Source organism: Cadophora gregata, assembly GCF_030347475.1.
Source record: "Cadophora gregata isolate MNR1 chromosome Unknown scaffold_1, whole genome shotgun sequence".
Taxonomy (NCBI): Eukaryota; Fungi; Ascomycota; class Leotiomycetes; order Helotiales; family Ploettnerulaceae; genus Cadophora; species Cadophora gregata.
The window spans coordinates 2,486,198-2,498,439 of NW_026695924.1; the positions used below are offsets into that span (position 1 = coordinate 2,486,198).

The window sequence follows — 12,242 nt, forward strand, 5'->3', positions numbered from 1 at the left end:
TCACATGGGAGCAAATTTCAGAAGCAACCAGAAAGAAAGGGCAAATGCTATCTGATCTCGCTGGTACAGTGGATACAGCTATTTGTATACAAATGCTGACTTCGCCGTAAGTACGCTACGCTGGTAACCAGAACCCAATCCAATCTACAGTTATTCCCACCCGATATTCCAAGCAAAGTATCTATCGCTTCCCATGCAGGTTCCTGTCGAAGTCAGGTCATCTTGCAAGTGTCGTAGAGTAAAGATTGCCTACCTCCCTGCCCGCTCTTCACACCAAGATCATTCCGTAATTCCATTCGATGTGACAAGACGACAAGCAATAAATACAGCCGATTTGACGACTTTTCGAACTTGAAAGTGTACTCAGGGTCTTCAAAAGGTCATCCCTCTTCCGTTCATCCGTGCGTTGGCTCTTTCTCGAAACCCTCTTACTTCCGCTGGGCGAAGAGATCCAAATGCAGGCACTTTGGCTGGCACCCCTGGCCAGCGGGTTGGATGTCCTCGAGTATCATTTGGAACGACCGGAGTTCTGGTAGGTACAAGTACCCAACCAGTAGAAGGTTGATCTTTGTACGCAAAACTCAAGTCAAGACTTTCTGGCAACCGTGGACTACTTTTATGTCAGTAAGATACAAGATGCAGCTTCTATATGCCTTTAGAGACTGATGAAGAGACCTACAGGTTCACTTGCTCCTCCTTCTCCTTGAGTTCTTTCGGTGTTGCCTTGTTCTCCTTCTCTGGTCTTCTCCAGCCGTCTGCAATCTGTGCTCTGGACTTCGTTTGATCTGCATACACGTTCCGATCTTCCTTATCGGAGGAGACCTGATTGACCTTTGGGTTTGGAGGAATTCTCCAGTTGCGAATATATTTTGCCGATGATAGCGCCACAACATTCAAATCATCGGGAGGTGTGACAGCACCTTCCGAGGACTGCTCTCCTAGGCTGGATCCTGTTGTAAAGTTCGACACAGGCGGAGAGGGAGCCTGAATATTAGCCTTTGATTTCCTACATCCATAACGAAAACGCGCTTTCTGAAGTGAAGCGTTAAAGCGCACGAGAAAGTCGTTTTCCTCTTGTCCGGCATCCACCACATGGCTCGTTTCTGTATTGACAGGTATGAAGGGAGCAATAGTTTCTCTCCATTGGCCAAGGTGGTGAGCCTAGACATGATGGAATCAGCCTTGCTCGTCACAGCATGCACTGGAGCACCAATGATGCTCTTGTGCTGCGTGCGAGAAGGTCAGATGCCCGCCATGAAGAGCAAGTAGGGAACGAAGGAAGCTGTAGAGTACGAACCTTTAGAGCACCGGTATTTGGCGTTCTTTCTTGCCCTCCACCGCCACTGAAATGTCCTACATCGGATCTTTGATCCTGTGCTTGAGGGTCACGCATAACTTGGGCTCCACGCATAGATTTGGGTTCGGTGGGAGCTCCTGGAACACCTTGGCCTCTGCCGTTGCTCTTGCTGGCTACGAACTCTTTACTTCCAGGCTCTTGCTCCATATTAGCATGCACTTGCGGTACACTGAAGAAGGATCAAGAATGGGAGGGACATACCTGAGGAACAGCCGAAAGTGGACATCTAGGTTGGTTCATGTGCGATGGCTAAATTTGGCACTAAGTGAATAATAAAAGAATAATGCTCTACCGAGTATCATGAGGATTGGTGCTATTTGAAACATGGTAGAGATCACACAGCGAACCATGAAATGAATTGGCTTCTAGAGTCTAGAAAGAACGACCAACCATGAAATCCTAAAGTAGGCTTAGAATCGACAGAAAGCGGCAAGTGCTCCCAGCTACTAGAATAAACAGCTGGGCCGGACGAGACTGAGGTGCAATTCTCTATGATACTAAGCGCTTTTTTCTCGTGTACAGTGAACTCCACGGAGCCAAAAAAAAAACTAATTCAATTGAAAAAAGGGAAATTACTAAATGTTTCCCATCGCTCGCCGCACTGAAAAATTACAAATGAAAAATCCGGGTGAAGCCATGCTACAATAACAAACAAATGACGCTTGCTGAGTCCGCAGACCTCAGTTATTGTTTCGGATATCTGACAAAACAAGGGAATAATAGACAAAAGGGACAACGGGTAGAAGAAGCTATCATCTAAGCCCAATTACACTCATCTCCAGTGTCCATACTCTTCGAATCCACACCTTGAGTTTGCCATCTACTCCATCGACATTCTCCAACTCCACACCCTCCCACCAGCATCTTCGAGCAGGTTTCCTCCAGAATAGCAGTAACTTCTGAGCCATTCCCACTGCATTGTTTCCCATCTCGCCGCCTCGGATATCAGTTCGTAATCTTGCAAGGGCAAGACTGCAAATAACTGCTTTGTTGGGCTCGTTTGCTCTGTGTCCCCAATGATCATCATGATTAAATCCACTAGAATCCGTCAGCATGGCGTTATTCGGCCAATCTCTAAGGAACATACCCAGCTGTCAGCATCTCAATCAAATGCTGCTCAGTTGTCCCGGTTTCCTCGCTTCGTCTCAAGCCAGAGAATATGCCGTCCTGTTTTAACAATGCTTTGCCTGCCGATCTCTTCACCTCTATCATTTCTGGTTGCTCGATATCTGGTCTCGGGGGTATGACGTAAAAATCCAAATCTTCTCTCAATACAATTATGCCAGCTCTATCTTGAAGCATCTCTCGCGCCGAGCCTGTCGTTGGCTCAATTGGGACCGTATCGGCATCGGGGCCCGTAGAGGGGGAGTTTGAGCCCGAAGGTATTGTTTGCGCGACGTTGCGGAAGAATTCTAGCATGTATTGTAACGATGCAGGATCATACTGCACAGTGAGGTTAGCTATGTATAAATCTATATTGTGCAATATATTGCGGATATTTATAGCTTCACGGACATCAACTTGGAAAGCGTCGCCTTCTTGGTAGGTATTCATATGCCCATCTGGAAGTAGACCGTTGGGGAATAGCGAAAGGAGGACAAATTCGGGGAGAGTAAGGAGCTCGTCTCGCGACAATGTAAACCGTTGGCCCCTATATGATATCAGTATGCAGTCTCCACGTCAATCAATTGTAGCTCATACCGCAGGTCCATCGTGATATTCTCATCGGCGCCGACATCTGCAGATTCGATTTAGCTTTTGAATACCCTCGATCACTCTTATCGTACCTCCTAATGTATTGATCGGTGGCGGACCACCTTGCTGCACCTGAGTAAGAATACTCGCAGCACCTCCCGCGGCAGCCATCAGATATGTAAATGACTCTAACGGGCTTGAACCCTCTGAGTATGCAGGCGGAGGCTCGCTATCGTCGTCTTTCTTGGAAGATTCCCCTTTTGTATCCTGCGGAAGACAACTCTTGGTTTGCGCAACGACGTCAACGTCCTGTGCAGAGGCGGAAGCTTGGTGTGATTCGCATGCAGCGGGCGAATAAGCAGGGACTGATGCAGAAGCGCCGGCTTCAGTGACAGCTGTCTTGTACGCTTCAACGACTTCTTCGGTGGAAGTATAGAGTGATGAGAACGGCGGTGGTCGTGGTGAGCTCCCTGATGGTTCAGAGGGCTCAGAGACTGGGTAATTCGGTGGAGGAGATGATGGGCGCGTAACTCCCAATTTCGATCCGCCCGCTAGCTCAACGCCCCTGGGTTGGGAGTCGTCGGCTTCTTCTGGCGTATTTGACAACGTGATTGCGAGTGATGCGTCAACAGCTCGTGGGATCTGGTGGTTTGGCAGAAGGAGGTGATTCAATTGCGTGTTGTTAGGATGGGGATGGGTTGGAGAATCACGATCAACCTTGTGGTGATGTCCCACGACAGGCTTGGTGCATCGGCTAAAATAACTCCGTAGCTCGTCAACAAGCCATCAAGAGATGAATTGTAAAGTAGGGGTCTAGATGAAGTTAAGTGTATACAAAAGCAATTACATATGAAATGCGGTTTTACTCAGTCGTTGAGCTCAATATAAGCTCAACCTTGATGCAACCTTAGACGCTTCAAGCAGTGTCCCTGAACCCCTGTCGATAGCTTCATATATCTTCTAAACTTTATCTCAGGAACAGTGGATCTGATTGTGGGGAAATATCATTCTTCAATTGTTTTCCTGACCCAAACATCTATCTTATAGTCCTTATCACGGTTAGGGTGTTCAAGACTATGGAAAGTGCACTCTCATTTCATTCCCCAATAGCCCTCCAAACTCCAAAATTTTGATTTGCTTCCCAGGTTTCCCTCGAGCATTTTCTAGCATTCATGAATTCAAAACAATAGTTGACCAAAAGTCCTGAGAATTATCCGGTATTCACCAACCTCCATTCCCCATCCTCCCCTCTCGACAAAATCACTCGCGTCTTTCTCGCAACAGCCTTCATTTCTTTCAAGCCCTCCCCAGTACCAGCACCCACTCCATCCAAGCCATGAAACAATAAAGCCAGACTACTAGACTTCCATGCCAGCGCGCTCTTCTTCTTGCTCTTAAGCATAGTAGCACACAAAAACAACGTCGACGTCGCTACCAAACCAGCCGGCAAAGCCAACCAAACCCACTGGACATGGACATATGTCTCATTTTGATACGCAACACCTTCCACCTCGCTCACGGCATCAGGGTTCCCTGAGTTGCGGATATGAGCTGTCATAGCTTTGGCGAGAGCGTTCATGAGGAATGACCAGTCAGTAGTCTTGTTCAGGGCTTGGATGTCGTCGTTGACCCATTGGGTTCGGTCGACTTTGCTGAAGCTGGTATTCATCGAGCCTTGCATAGAGACGTTCAGCCATGTTTTCAGATTGGCTAGACTGCCAGCTGGGATCCTATATGTATTATTGCTCTCACTGTATTCATCTGACGGGTCCAGCACGGCGTCAGGAGTACCGTCCATACCAACTAACGCTGCCCCCACCGTTGGTGTTCCGGTATCACTTGTCCAGCTTGACAATACGGTTGTGTTTGCCTTGCCATTGGTGACAGATACATTGTATGTGTTTACACAGACGTATAATGCACATTCATGCGTGACTGGAAGCGAGCTGAAATAATTCCCATCCTCGATGCGTTGCCGTACATGCGGAAACTGCAAGATTGCAAGTGCCAAAAGCGGATTCTGGATATTCAGAACCTGTTTTGGAAGGTCTTCTGGTAGCACGGAAGTTGAGACGAAAGCAGGACCCTTGACTAGGTTGCCTTCTTCGAATAGAGCAGAGAATCCCACAATGCCACCCCCTGGGATCGTGTAGCTGATCTGCTGGGTTCCTGTAAGGTCGTCGGGGTATGCCGGTGGATTGTTGATTAGGACATTCTGCGAAACATCTAGGCATTTACTGCAGAAAGCCAAAGAATCAAAGGGTTGAAAGGTGCAGTTTCCAGATGAACAGATGGGGACGAGGTCTTGGACCTTCTCGGGGGTGAAAATACCGTCATAAATAGCTGCTTTCATTCCCCATTCTGGACCAATAAGTAGTCCACTTCCCACTTGTATCCTTTAGTTTTATTTCCAAAGAGAAGCTCATTATGCTTACAAGTATCAAGAGAAAGACCAGCATCATAAGCCAGAGCTTTTCCCACCCTCGCTGTTCCAGAAACCACCTCCCTCTGCCGATACGCCACAACCTGCTGCGTAAAAGGCTCCATAACGATACTCAAAACCGTCACCGCGCCACCAATCGCAGCTAACCTCCTCGCCCTCATCTTGAACACCAATCTCAGCGCACCCATCGGTCCCCGGCTTGCATCGTCGAAGATTTCGATATCGTGCAAATTCCTCGGCTTCTGGAACCACAGCCATTTAAGCTGCGAGATGGATTCTGCGGAGGCGAAAATCATGGAAGCCTTGGAGATTGTGGCAAAGAATGAAATGTAGGTATTGAGTGCTATATTGAGGGGCAAGGTGGGAATGGTGCGATTGTTGATTAAGAAGAGGAGAATTGCTATGATCGCAATGGAAACGACGCTGACCAGGATACTGAGAATGCAGAGCCACCAATCATAGCAGAAGATCATGAGGCGGGAGAAACCTGACGGTGGTGGATTGAGGTATGGTGGAGTTGGTCCATAGTCGTGTATCAGTGGTTGGAGAGAAGTCTTGCTGGGTGGCCGGCCAGAAAGTGGCCTACCTGGGAAATGCTGTTGATACTGAGGGCTGGGAGATGCTTCCCATTGTCCCGTTGATTGATATGAGTTGCATGGAGAATAGTTCGGAGAGAAGCCTGGGCTGCCATGTTGGTAAGTCGACGCCATGTGGCTGCTCACACATATGATATGCGTGAGACAGAACGCAAAGAGAGAGTGGAAGGTTGACCTTGAGGATATATCGACAAGCGCACTGGCTTACCAATTATTATGCCTCACTGAAGGTCTAACGATAATTCGACGAGAGTAGTTGATAGGTCAAGCCAAGGTTTCCAAACTGTGTAAGTTTTTAGGTTGGTGGCTTTTGGCGGCTTCCAGATCAGCCAAGAAATGCAAGCATTCGGAGCTATTGATAATTTATGCAGATTGGGTTTGCTTCAACGGCTGCGTATTGGCTCAGCCTTTTTCTGAATAAGCTACAGGATAACCAGCTCTTACTGGATTGACTTTGACTCCCCGATGTATTTTAAGCTCGTTTCGTGATTTGGCGTGATGTTTGGCTAGGTTGTTGTTGATGCTAAACAAACGAACGGCGGGGTAAAAAGAGTAGCCCACGTAGGTAGTGATAGGGAAACAAGGCAGTTGAGGGCATTCAATAATAGTTACCTCAATACTCTAGGAGTTGTTTCACCGTATTATGCCGGAAGCCTATTTGATGTGTATTTAATTCCGTCTGTCTTCAGTGGGCTGCAACTACACCACTTGCATCGGCCTGAGCTGTGATTCTCTTTTTGTACGCCTGCACATCTCCTGGGAACTTCTCCACAGTTCCGCCATCACAAACCCAAAGACTGGTACAGACAGTTTGTAACATAGTGACATCGTGACTAACCATCAGAACTCCACCTTGGAATTGCCTCAGTGCCGTACTCAGTGCGTCCATGGCCTCGATATCCAAATGGTTGGAAGGTTCGTCAAGTACAAGGATATGAGGATTGGTGAGAGACAGACATGCGAATGCGACACGAGACTTTTGACCTCCAGACAAGAGTTCCATCTTCTGGAGACCAGTCATGCCAGTAATACCAAAGGCTCCAAGGTGTCGACGGTATTCTTCATCTTGCTTTCCGGGGTAGTTCTTGGCCATGAAACCTACGGCGCTGGTGGTCAGGTCGAGCGCATCAACGTGATGTTGAGCAAAGAAACCAATCCGAAGTCGAGGATTTTGGGAGATAAGACCTTGGGTAGGCGTCAATTTGCCAATGAGAAGCTTTAATACAGTTGTTTTACCAGCACCGTTGGGTCCAACGATACCGATCCGAGAGTCGAGTTGGACATCCAGATCCACATTCCTTAGGAGCGGCTTGTCTTTCGTGTAGCCGAAGCTGACATCGGTCATTTGGACAATAGGAGGGGATAGCTTTTCAACATCAGGGAACTTGAAATGGACGGTGTACTCGCTCTCAGGTGCTTCGAGGACTGGCATCTTCTCAAGCTTCTTGATTCTAGATTGAGCTTCAGATGACTTCGCAGCATTGTACCTGAATTTGTCGATGAATGCTTGGAGATGTGCACGCTGTGCCATTTGAGTCTCGTACTCTCTTTTGGCTGTCTTCCGTCTTTCCTCCTTGGTAGCGTAAAAGGACTCGAAATTGGCGCCCTTGTAGTAATCCAAACGTTCGGAGTGCTGGTGTACAATATCTGTTGCGACTTCGTTCAAGAAGGCTCTGTCGTGAGAAACTACGAGTACAGTACTTGGGTAACCTTGAAGGTAGTTGGCGAGGAAAGTGATGGATGGGACGTCCAACATATTGGACGGTTCGTCAAGAAGTAGAAGATCCGGTTCGCAGAAAAGAGCCCTTGCAAGGGCCAATCGCATACGCCAACCACCAGAGAATGTCTTAGTAGCGAATTGTTGTCGCTCTGGAGAAAATCCAAGACCAGCCAGGATGGTTGCAGCTCGAGACTCAGCTTTGTCAGACTCCATTTCGGCTAGCTTGCCCTGGACGTCTCCCAAAGTCTGATCCAGGCCTTCTCGCTCACGATCAAGTCTTTCAGCATCCACGGATGTGTCAGCCATCGAAGATCGCTCTGCCTCGATATCTGCTAATTGCTTGCTTATTTTCTAGTTCATGGCTTAGTATCGACTGCATCGACGAAGTCATGGGGAAAACTTACAACTTGCTCTGCAAGCAAATGCTTCCGCCATACGTCTGCGTCTAACACAGCTTGTAATGCTGGTGTATCGTCTCCAGATATCTTAGTCACGTATTAGCATTTCGAAGGCGTGAAAGAATAAGGAGTGCAGTACCTCTTGCTCCACGTGGAGAATGGAAATATGAGTAGGAATTGCCAACTCTCTTCGGGCAAGAGCTCTGAGCAGCGTAGATTTACCGATACCGTTCTGACCAACCAAACCATATCTGCGTCCATAGGCTAAGGTCAAGTTTGTATCCGTCAAGATTCTCAAGCCTCCAATAGAAACATCGATGGAATCCAACTTGATGTCCTTGCTCTTGGCTTGGCCCATGGCATTTGATCCAAGCTGCAGAGGATTGACAGCCATGAAGAACTCTTCATAAGACAAGGCATCATCAGTTTGATTGATGAGTTTCGAGGCCTCGTACTCGACGTTCTTGAATACTTTCTTGCTCTGCTTAGCGGCAATCTTCCTTTCAGCCTTCTCTAACTTCTTCTTGTCAACCTTTGACTCCAATTTTCTCGTGTTCGCTGATTCAAGATCAACGCCTCCAGTTGAGAGTCCTAGGGTAGATGACATCCCTCTTTGGGCTCCAACTTGAATGGCCTGGTCCAGCCGTCTTGCAGCTGACGATACCTGAGTCCGTTTACCACTTGCTGCTTGAGAGGCGGTGAATGTGTCCACCCATTTCTGCACGATCTGGCTGATTTTGGCCTCACTCTCTGGTGAGGGATCGCCTGATGCTGATACCAAGAGCTCTGTTATAGATGTAGCAGCCTCAGCAAGAGGCGACACTGCTGTAGAGTCATCGGGCACATAGGCGTTGGCAGAGTGTGTTAGGTATCCCACGGAATACTCTGAGAGAATCGGATCGATTCCGGGGAGCAGAGACTTGATTTCAGACTCCATGGTTTTAGAAGACTTGAGAAGTAGTAAGAAAGATAAAGAGGGATGTTCCGTGATGCTTTGGACTTTCAAGTTGGATGGAATATCAGATTTCACGATTTGCCTTTCCCAGTTGGGACTAGCCGACTAGCCGGAACGGTGCAAGGGTGTCTACCTTTCTGCAGTGGTCGCGCCTGGCACCTGCGCACAGGTAAACAAGGCTAGCGTCTTTTCTCACCGCCGTGCTTTTCCACTCCACTTCAACACAACCCACAACAAGCTCTCCTCCTCTTGCTCTTCCACAACTGCTCGCAAGCTCTCGTCAAACCACATTTCCAACCAACTCACAAACCGACCATCCTTCAATATGCGTGAAATCGTGAGTTCTCTCTTTTCTTCGCAGCTCCAGCACACAGTCGACGCGTCTGGCTCAACCCCTGAATGGAACTACCCCACCACCTTCGACTTCACAAGGGGGCGACGACCACGACCTCTTTGCTGACCACTGTCTGCTACAGGTTCATCTTCAAACCGGCCAATGTGGTAACCAAATCGGGTATGTTGCTCCTCAATTCTCTCTATAAGAATATTTACTGACTCGGCGATTCTTCTAGTGCTGCCTTTTGGTAAGAACCCCAAACATCGCGACCTGCCTTGCCTGCCACACGAACGCGACACATAAGAGCCCAATGCTGATAAACATCCAGGCAAATTATCTCAGGAGAGCATGGTCTTGATGGATCCGGCGTGTAAGTTCTACATATCATTTGCAGGGCTTTTTACGGCTGCCTGTTGACACCTGGCTGACTTTGTTTACAGCTACAACGGTACTTCCGACCTCCAACTCGAGCGCCTCAACGTTTACTTCAACGAGGTTCGTATAGATATTTCCAACCGATAGACAAGTTCTGACTTTTTCATCAGGCCTCTGGTAACAAGTATGTTCCTCGTGCCGTTCTCGTCGATTTGGAGCCAGGTACCATGGATGCTGTCCGTGCTGGTCCTTTCGGCCAGCTTTTCCGCCCAGACAACTTCGTTTTCGGGCAATCTGGCGCTGGTAACAACTGGGCCAAAGGTCATTACACTGAGGGTGCTGAGCTTGTCGACCAAGTTCTCGATGTTGTCCGTCGCGAAGCTGAGGGATGCGACTGCCTCCAAGGTTTCCAGATCACCCATTCGCTTGGTGGTGGAACTGGTGCCGGTATGGGTACGCTCTTGATCTCCAAGATCCGTGAGGAGTTCCCAGATCGTATGATGGCCACCTTCTCCGTTGTTCCATCCCCCAAGGTCTCTGATACCGTTGTCGAGCCATACAACGCCACCTTGTCCATCCATCAGTTGGTCGAGAACTCCGATGAAACATTCTGTATTGATAACGAGGCTCTCTACGACATCTGTATGAGAACTCTCAAGCTCAGCAATCCATCCTACGGAGATCTTAACCACTTGGTCTCAGCAGTGATGTCCGGTGTCAGCACCAGTCTTCGTTTCCCTGGTCAGCTTAACTCTGATCTCCGAAAGTTGGCTGTTAACATGGTGCCTTTCCCTCGTCTCCATTTCTTCATGGTTGGATTCGCTCCTCTCACCAGCCGTGGCGCCCACTCCTTCCGTGCCGTGACTGTCCCAGAGTTGACCCAGCAAATGTTCGACCCCAAGAACATGATGGCCGCTTCTGATTTCCGCAACGGTCGCTACTTGACTTGCTCTGCCATCTTGTAGGTTGCTCTCCTTTATTGATAATGTAACAAAGCTGACTATTTCTAGCCGTGGTAAGGTTTCCATGAAAGAGGTTGAGGATCAAATGCGCAATGTCCAGAACAAGAACTCCTCCTACTTCGTCGAGTGGATCCCCAATAACGTCCAAACCGCCCTCTGCTCTATCCCTCCACGTGGTCTTAAGATGTCTTCCACATTCGTTGGTAACTCCACCTCTATCCAGGAGCTCTTCAAGCGTATCGGTGATCAATTCACTGCTATGTTCAGAAGAAAGGCATTCTTGCATTGGTACACTGGTGAGGGAATGGACGAGATGGAGTTCACTGAGGCTGAGTCCAACATGAACGATTTGGTTTCCGAGTATCAACAATACCAGGATGCCTCGATCTCCGAGGGTGAGGAGGAATACGAAGAGGAGGCTCCATTGGAGCAGGAGGAGTAAATTGCTTCATTGCTACGTTAATTGGTCGGCATGGTTTTATGATCATGTTGCAATATACTGTTGGCAAGGTTGGTAATGTCCGACGGGGATGTTTTTTTCACTAGTCGATTTGACAGCGAGGGCGTCTTTTTATGAATCAGTGGAGGGATTACCTTGGGCTTGGAGTGGTTTGTAGCCATGATCGAGTATGAAATCAAGACAACTTAGTCCATATTATGTGCAGTGTGCAACCGCAATATTTCTGGATGAGGTACCTTGATCCGGCAAGACCCCGTCAGCAGCTAATCATGTTGCGTTTCTGAATATTGAAGCCAGCAGGTTGATTGGTGACAATAATACTGACATATGTCAGGTGCCGTTCACGTCCAAATTCAGTATGAGGAAGCACCAGGCCGCCCTTACTGATAGGGCATCGGCAGCTCTACATATCAACAAATGCCCTCAGATTCATCCATGACTTGTGATCCACATTGAATGATTATATACCGCCTTCCAGGTTCGCAATCCTGTGATCATTTTCGAATCAATAGCAACAGCCTATGATATTCTTGGCTTTATGGATGGTTTTTGAGAAAACCACTGCGGGGCTTAAATAATGATAATTATACTAACTTTTCTACTACCTTCTAAGATATCCATCTGCCGTCTGGAATGTTGTGGTTTTAGGTATGATAAATCCAGGATTGTTGATCGGGATCTGAAAGGGTGTTCCGCGTGGCTTCTAAAATCCTATGGACAGCGGTAAAAATGTGTAAAGATTCATGGCATAGCAGATTTAGGGGGAATTTTGAGGTAAGGAAAACTTGGGGTTGCAGAGTTGTTAATAATTTTGGAATTCCATAGGATTCAGCAGGTTCAGGGTTGATGGCATATTTGGAATATCGGCATGGGCTTGAGGGAGAGCCTGAAAGTCAACTTCGTGGGAGATGATATCTTTTGTTGCCCTGAGATTGTGTTCGATG

General features: G+C 47.9%; 5 protein-coding genes across 6 annotated transcripts; 1 reads left to right on the plus strand and 4 right to left on the minus strand.

Annotated features, from left to right (window-relative positions):
* Nucleotides 1–372: 372 nt before the first annotated feature.
* ONS95_000826 (uncharacterized protein) lies at nucleotides 373–1,583 on the minus strand (the record flags this gene model as incomplete). Its single annotated transcript, XM_058493999.1, has 4 exons — nucleotides 373–610; nucleotides 680–984; nucleotides 1,298–1,494; nucleotides 1,559–1,583. 4 exons carry the CDS (start codon nucleotides 1,581–1,583, stop codon nucleotides 373–375), a joined length of 765 nt encoding a protein of 254 aa, XP_058364201.1.
* A 526-nt stretch (nucleotides 1,584–2,109) lies between these two features.
* On the minus strand, nucleotides 2,110–3,839 carry ONS95_000827 (uncharacterized protein; the record flags this gene model as incomplete). Its single annotated transcript, XM_058494000.1, has 7 exons — nucleotides 2,110–2,395; nucleotides 2,445–2,800; nucleotides 2,873–3,008; nucleotides 3,059–3,095; nucleotides 3,145–3,694; nucleotides 3,763–3,806; nucleotides 3,833–3,839. 7 exons carry the CDS (start codon nucleotides 3,837–3,839, stop codon nucleotides 2,110–2,112), a joined length of 1,416 nt encoding a protein of 471 aa, XP_058364202.1.
* Nucleotides 3,840–4,262: 423 nt separating this feature from the next.
* ONS95_000828 (uncharacterized protein) lies at nucleotides 4,263–6,205 on the minus strand (the record flags this gene model as incomplete). Its single annotated transcript, XM_058494001.1, has 2 exons — nucleotides 4,263–5,440; nucleotides 5,488–6,205. The coding sequence occupies 2 exons, from the start codon at nucleotides 6,203–6,205 to the stop codon at nucleotides 4,263–4,265; spliced, it is 1,896 nt and encodes a 631-aa protein (XP_058364203.1).
* Nucleotides 6,206–6,776: 571 nt separating this feature from the next.
* ONS95_000829 (uncharacterized protein) lies at nucleotides 6,777–9,146 on the minus strand (the record flags this gene model as incomplete). Its single annotated transcript, XM_058494002.1, has 3 exons — nucleotides 6,777–8,162; nucleotides 8,216–8,296; nucleotides 8,349–9,146. The coding sequence occupies 3 exons, from the start codon at nucleotides 9,144–9,146 to the stop codon at nucleotides 6,777–6,779; spliced, it is 2,265 nt and encodes a 754-aa protein (XP_058364204.1).
* Nucleotides 9,147–9,297: 151 nt separating this feature from the next.
* Nucleotides 9,298–12,217, plus strand: TUB2. 2 transcript variants are annotated; one of them, XM_058494004.1, is made up of 8 exons: nucleotides 9,298–9,501; nucleotides 9,641–9,678; nucleotides 9,737–9,748; nucleotides 9,830–9,871; nucleotides 9,942–9,996; nucleotides 10,047–10,837; nucleotides 10,887–11,530; nucleotides 11,633–12,217. In XM_058494004.1, exons 1-7 carry the CDS (start codon nucleotides 9,490–9,492, stop codon nucleotides 11,278–11,280), a joined length of 1,344 nt encoding a protein of 447 aa, XP_058364206.1. In that variant the 5' UTR covers nucleotides 9,298–9,489; the 3' UTR covers nucleotides 11,281–11,530; nucleotides 11,633–12,217. The 2 variants fall into 2 exon arrangements, with proteins under 2 accessions (XP_058364206.1, XP_058364205.1); XM_058494003.1 differs by lacking the exon at nucleotides 11,633–12,217 and having other exon boundaries at nucleotides 9,298–9,871; nucleotides 10,887–11,491.
* Nucleotides 12,218–12,242: the final 25 nt, after the last annotated feature.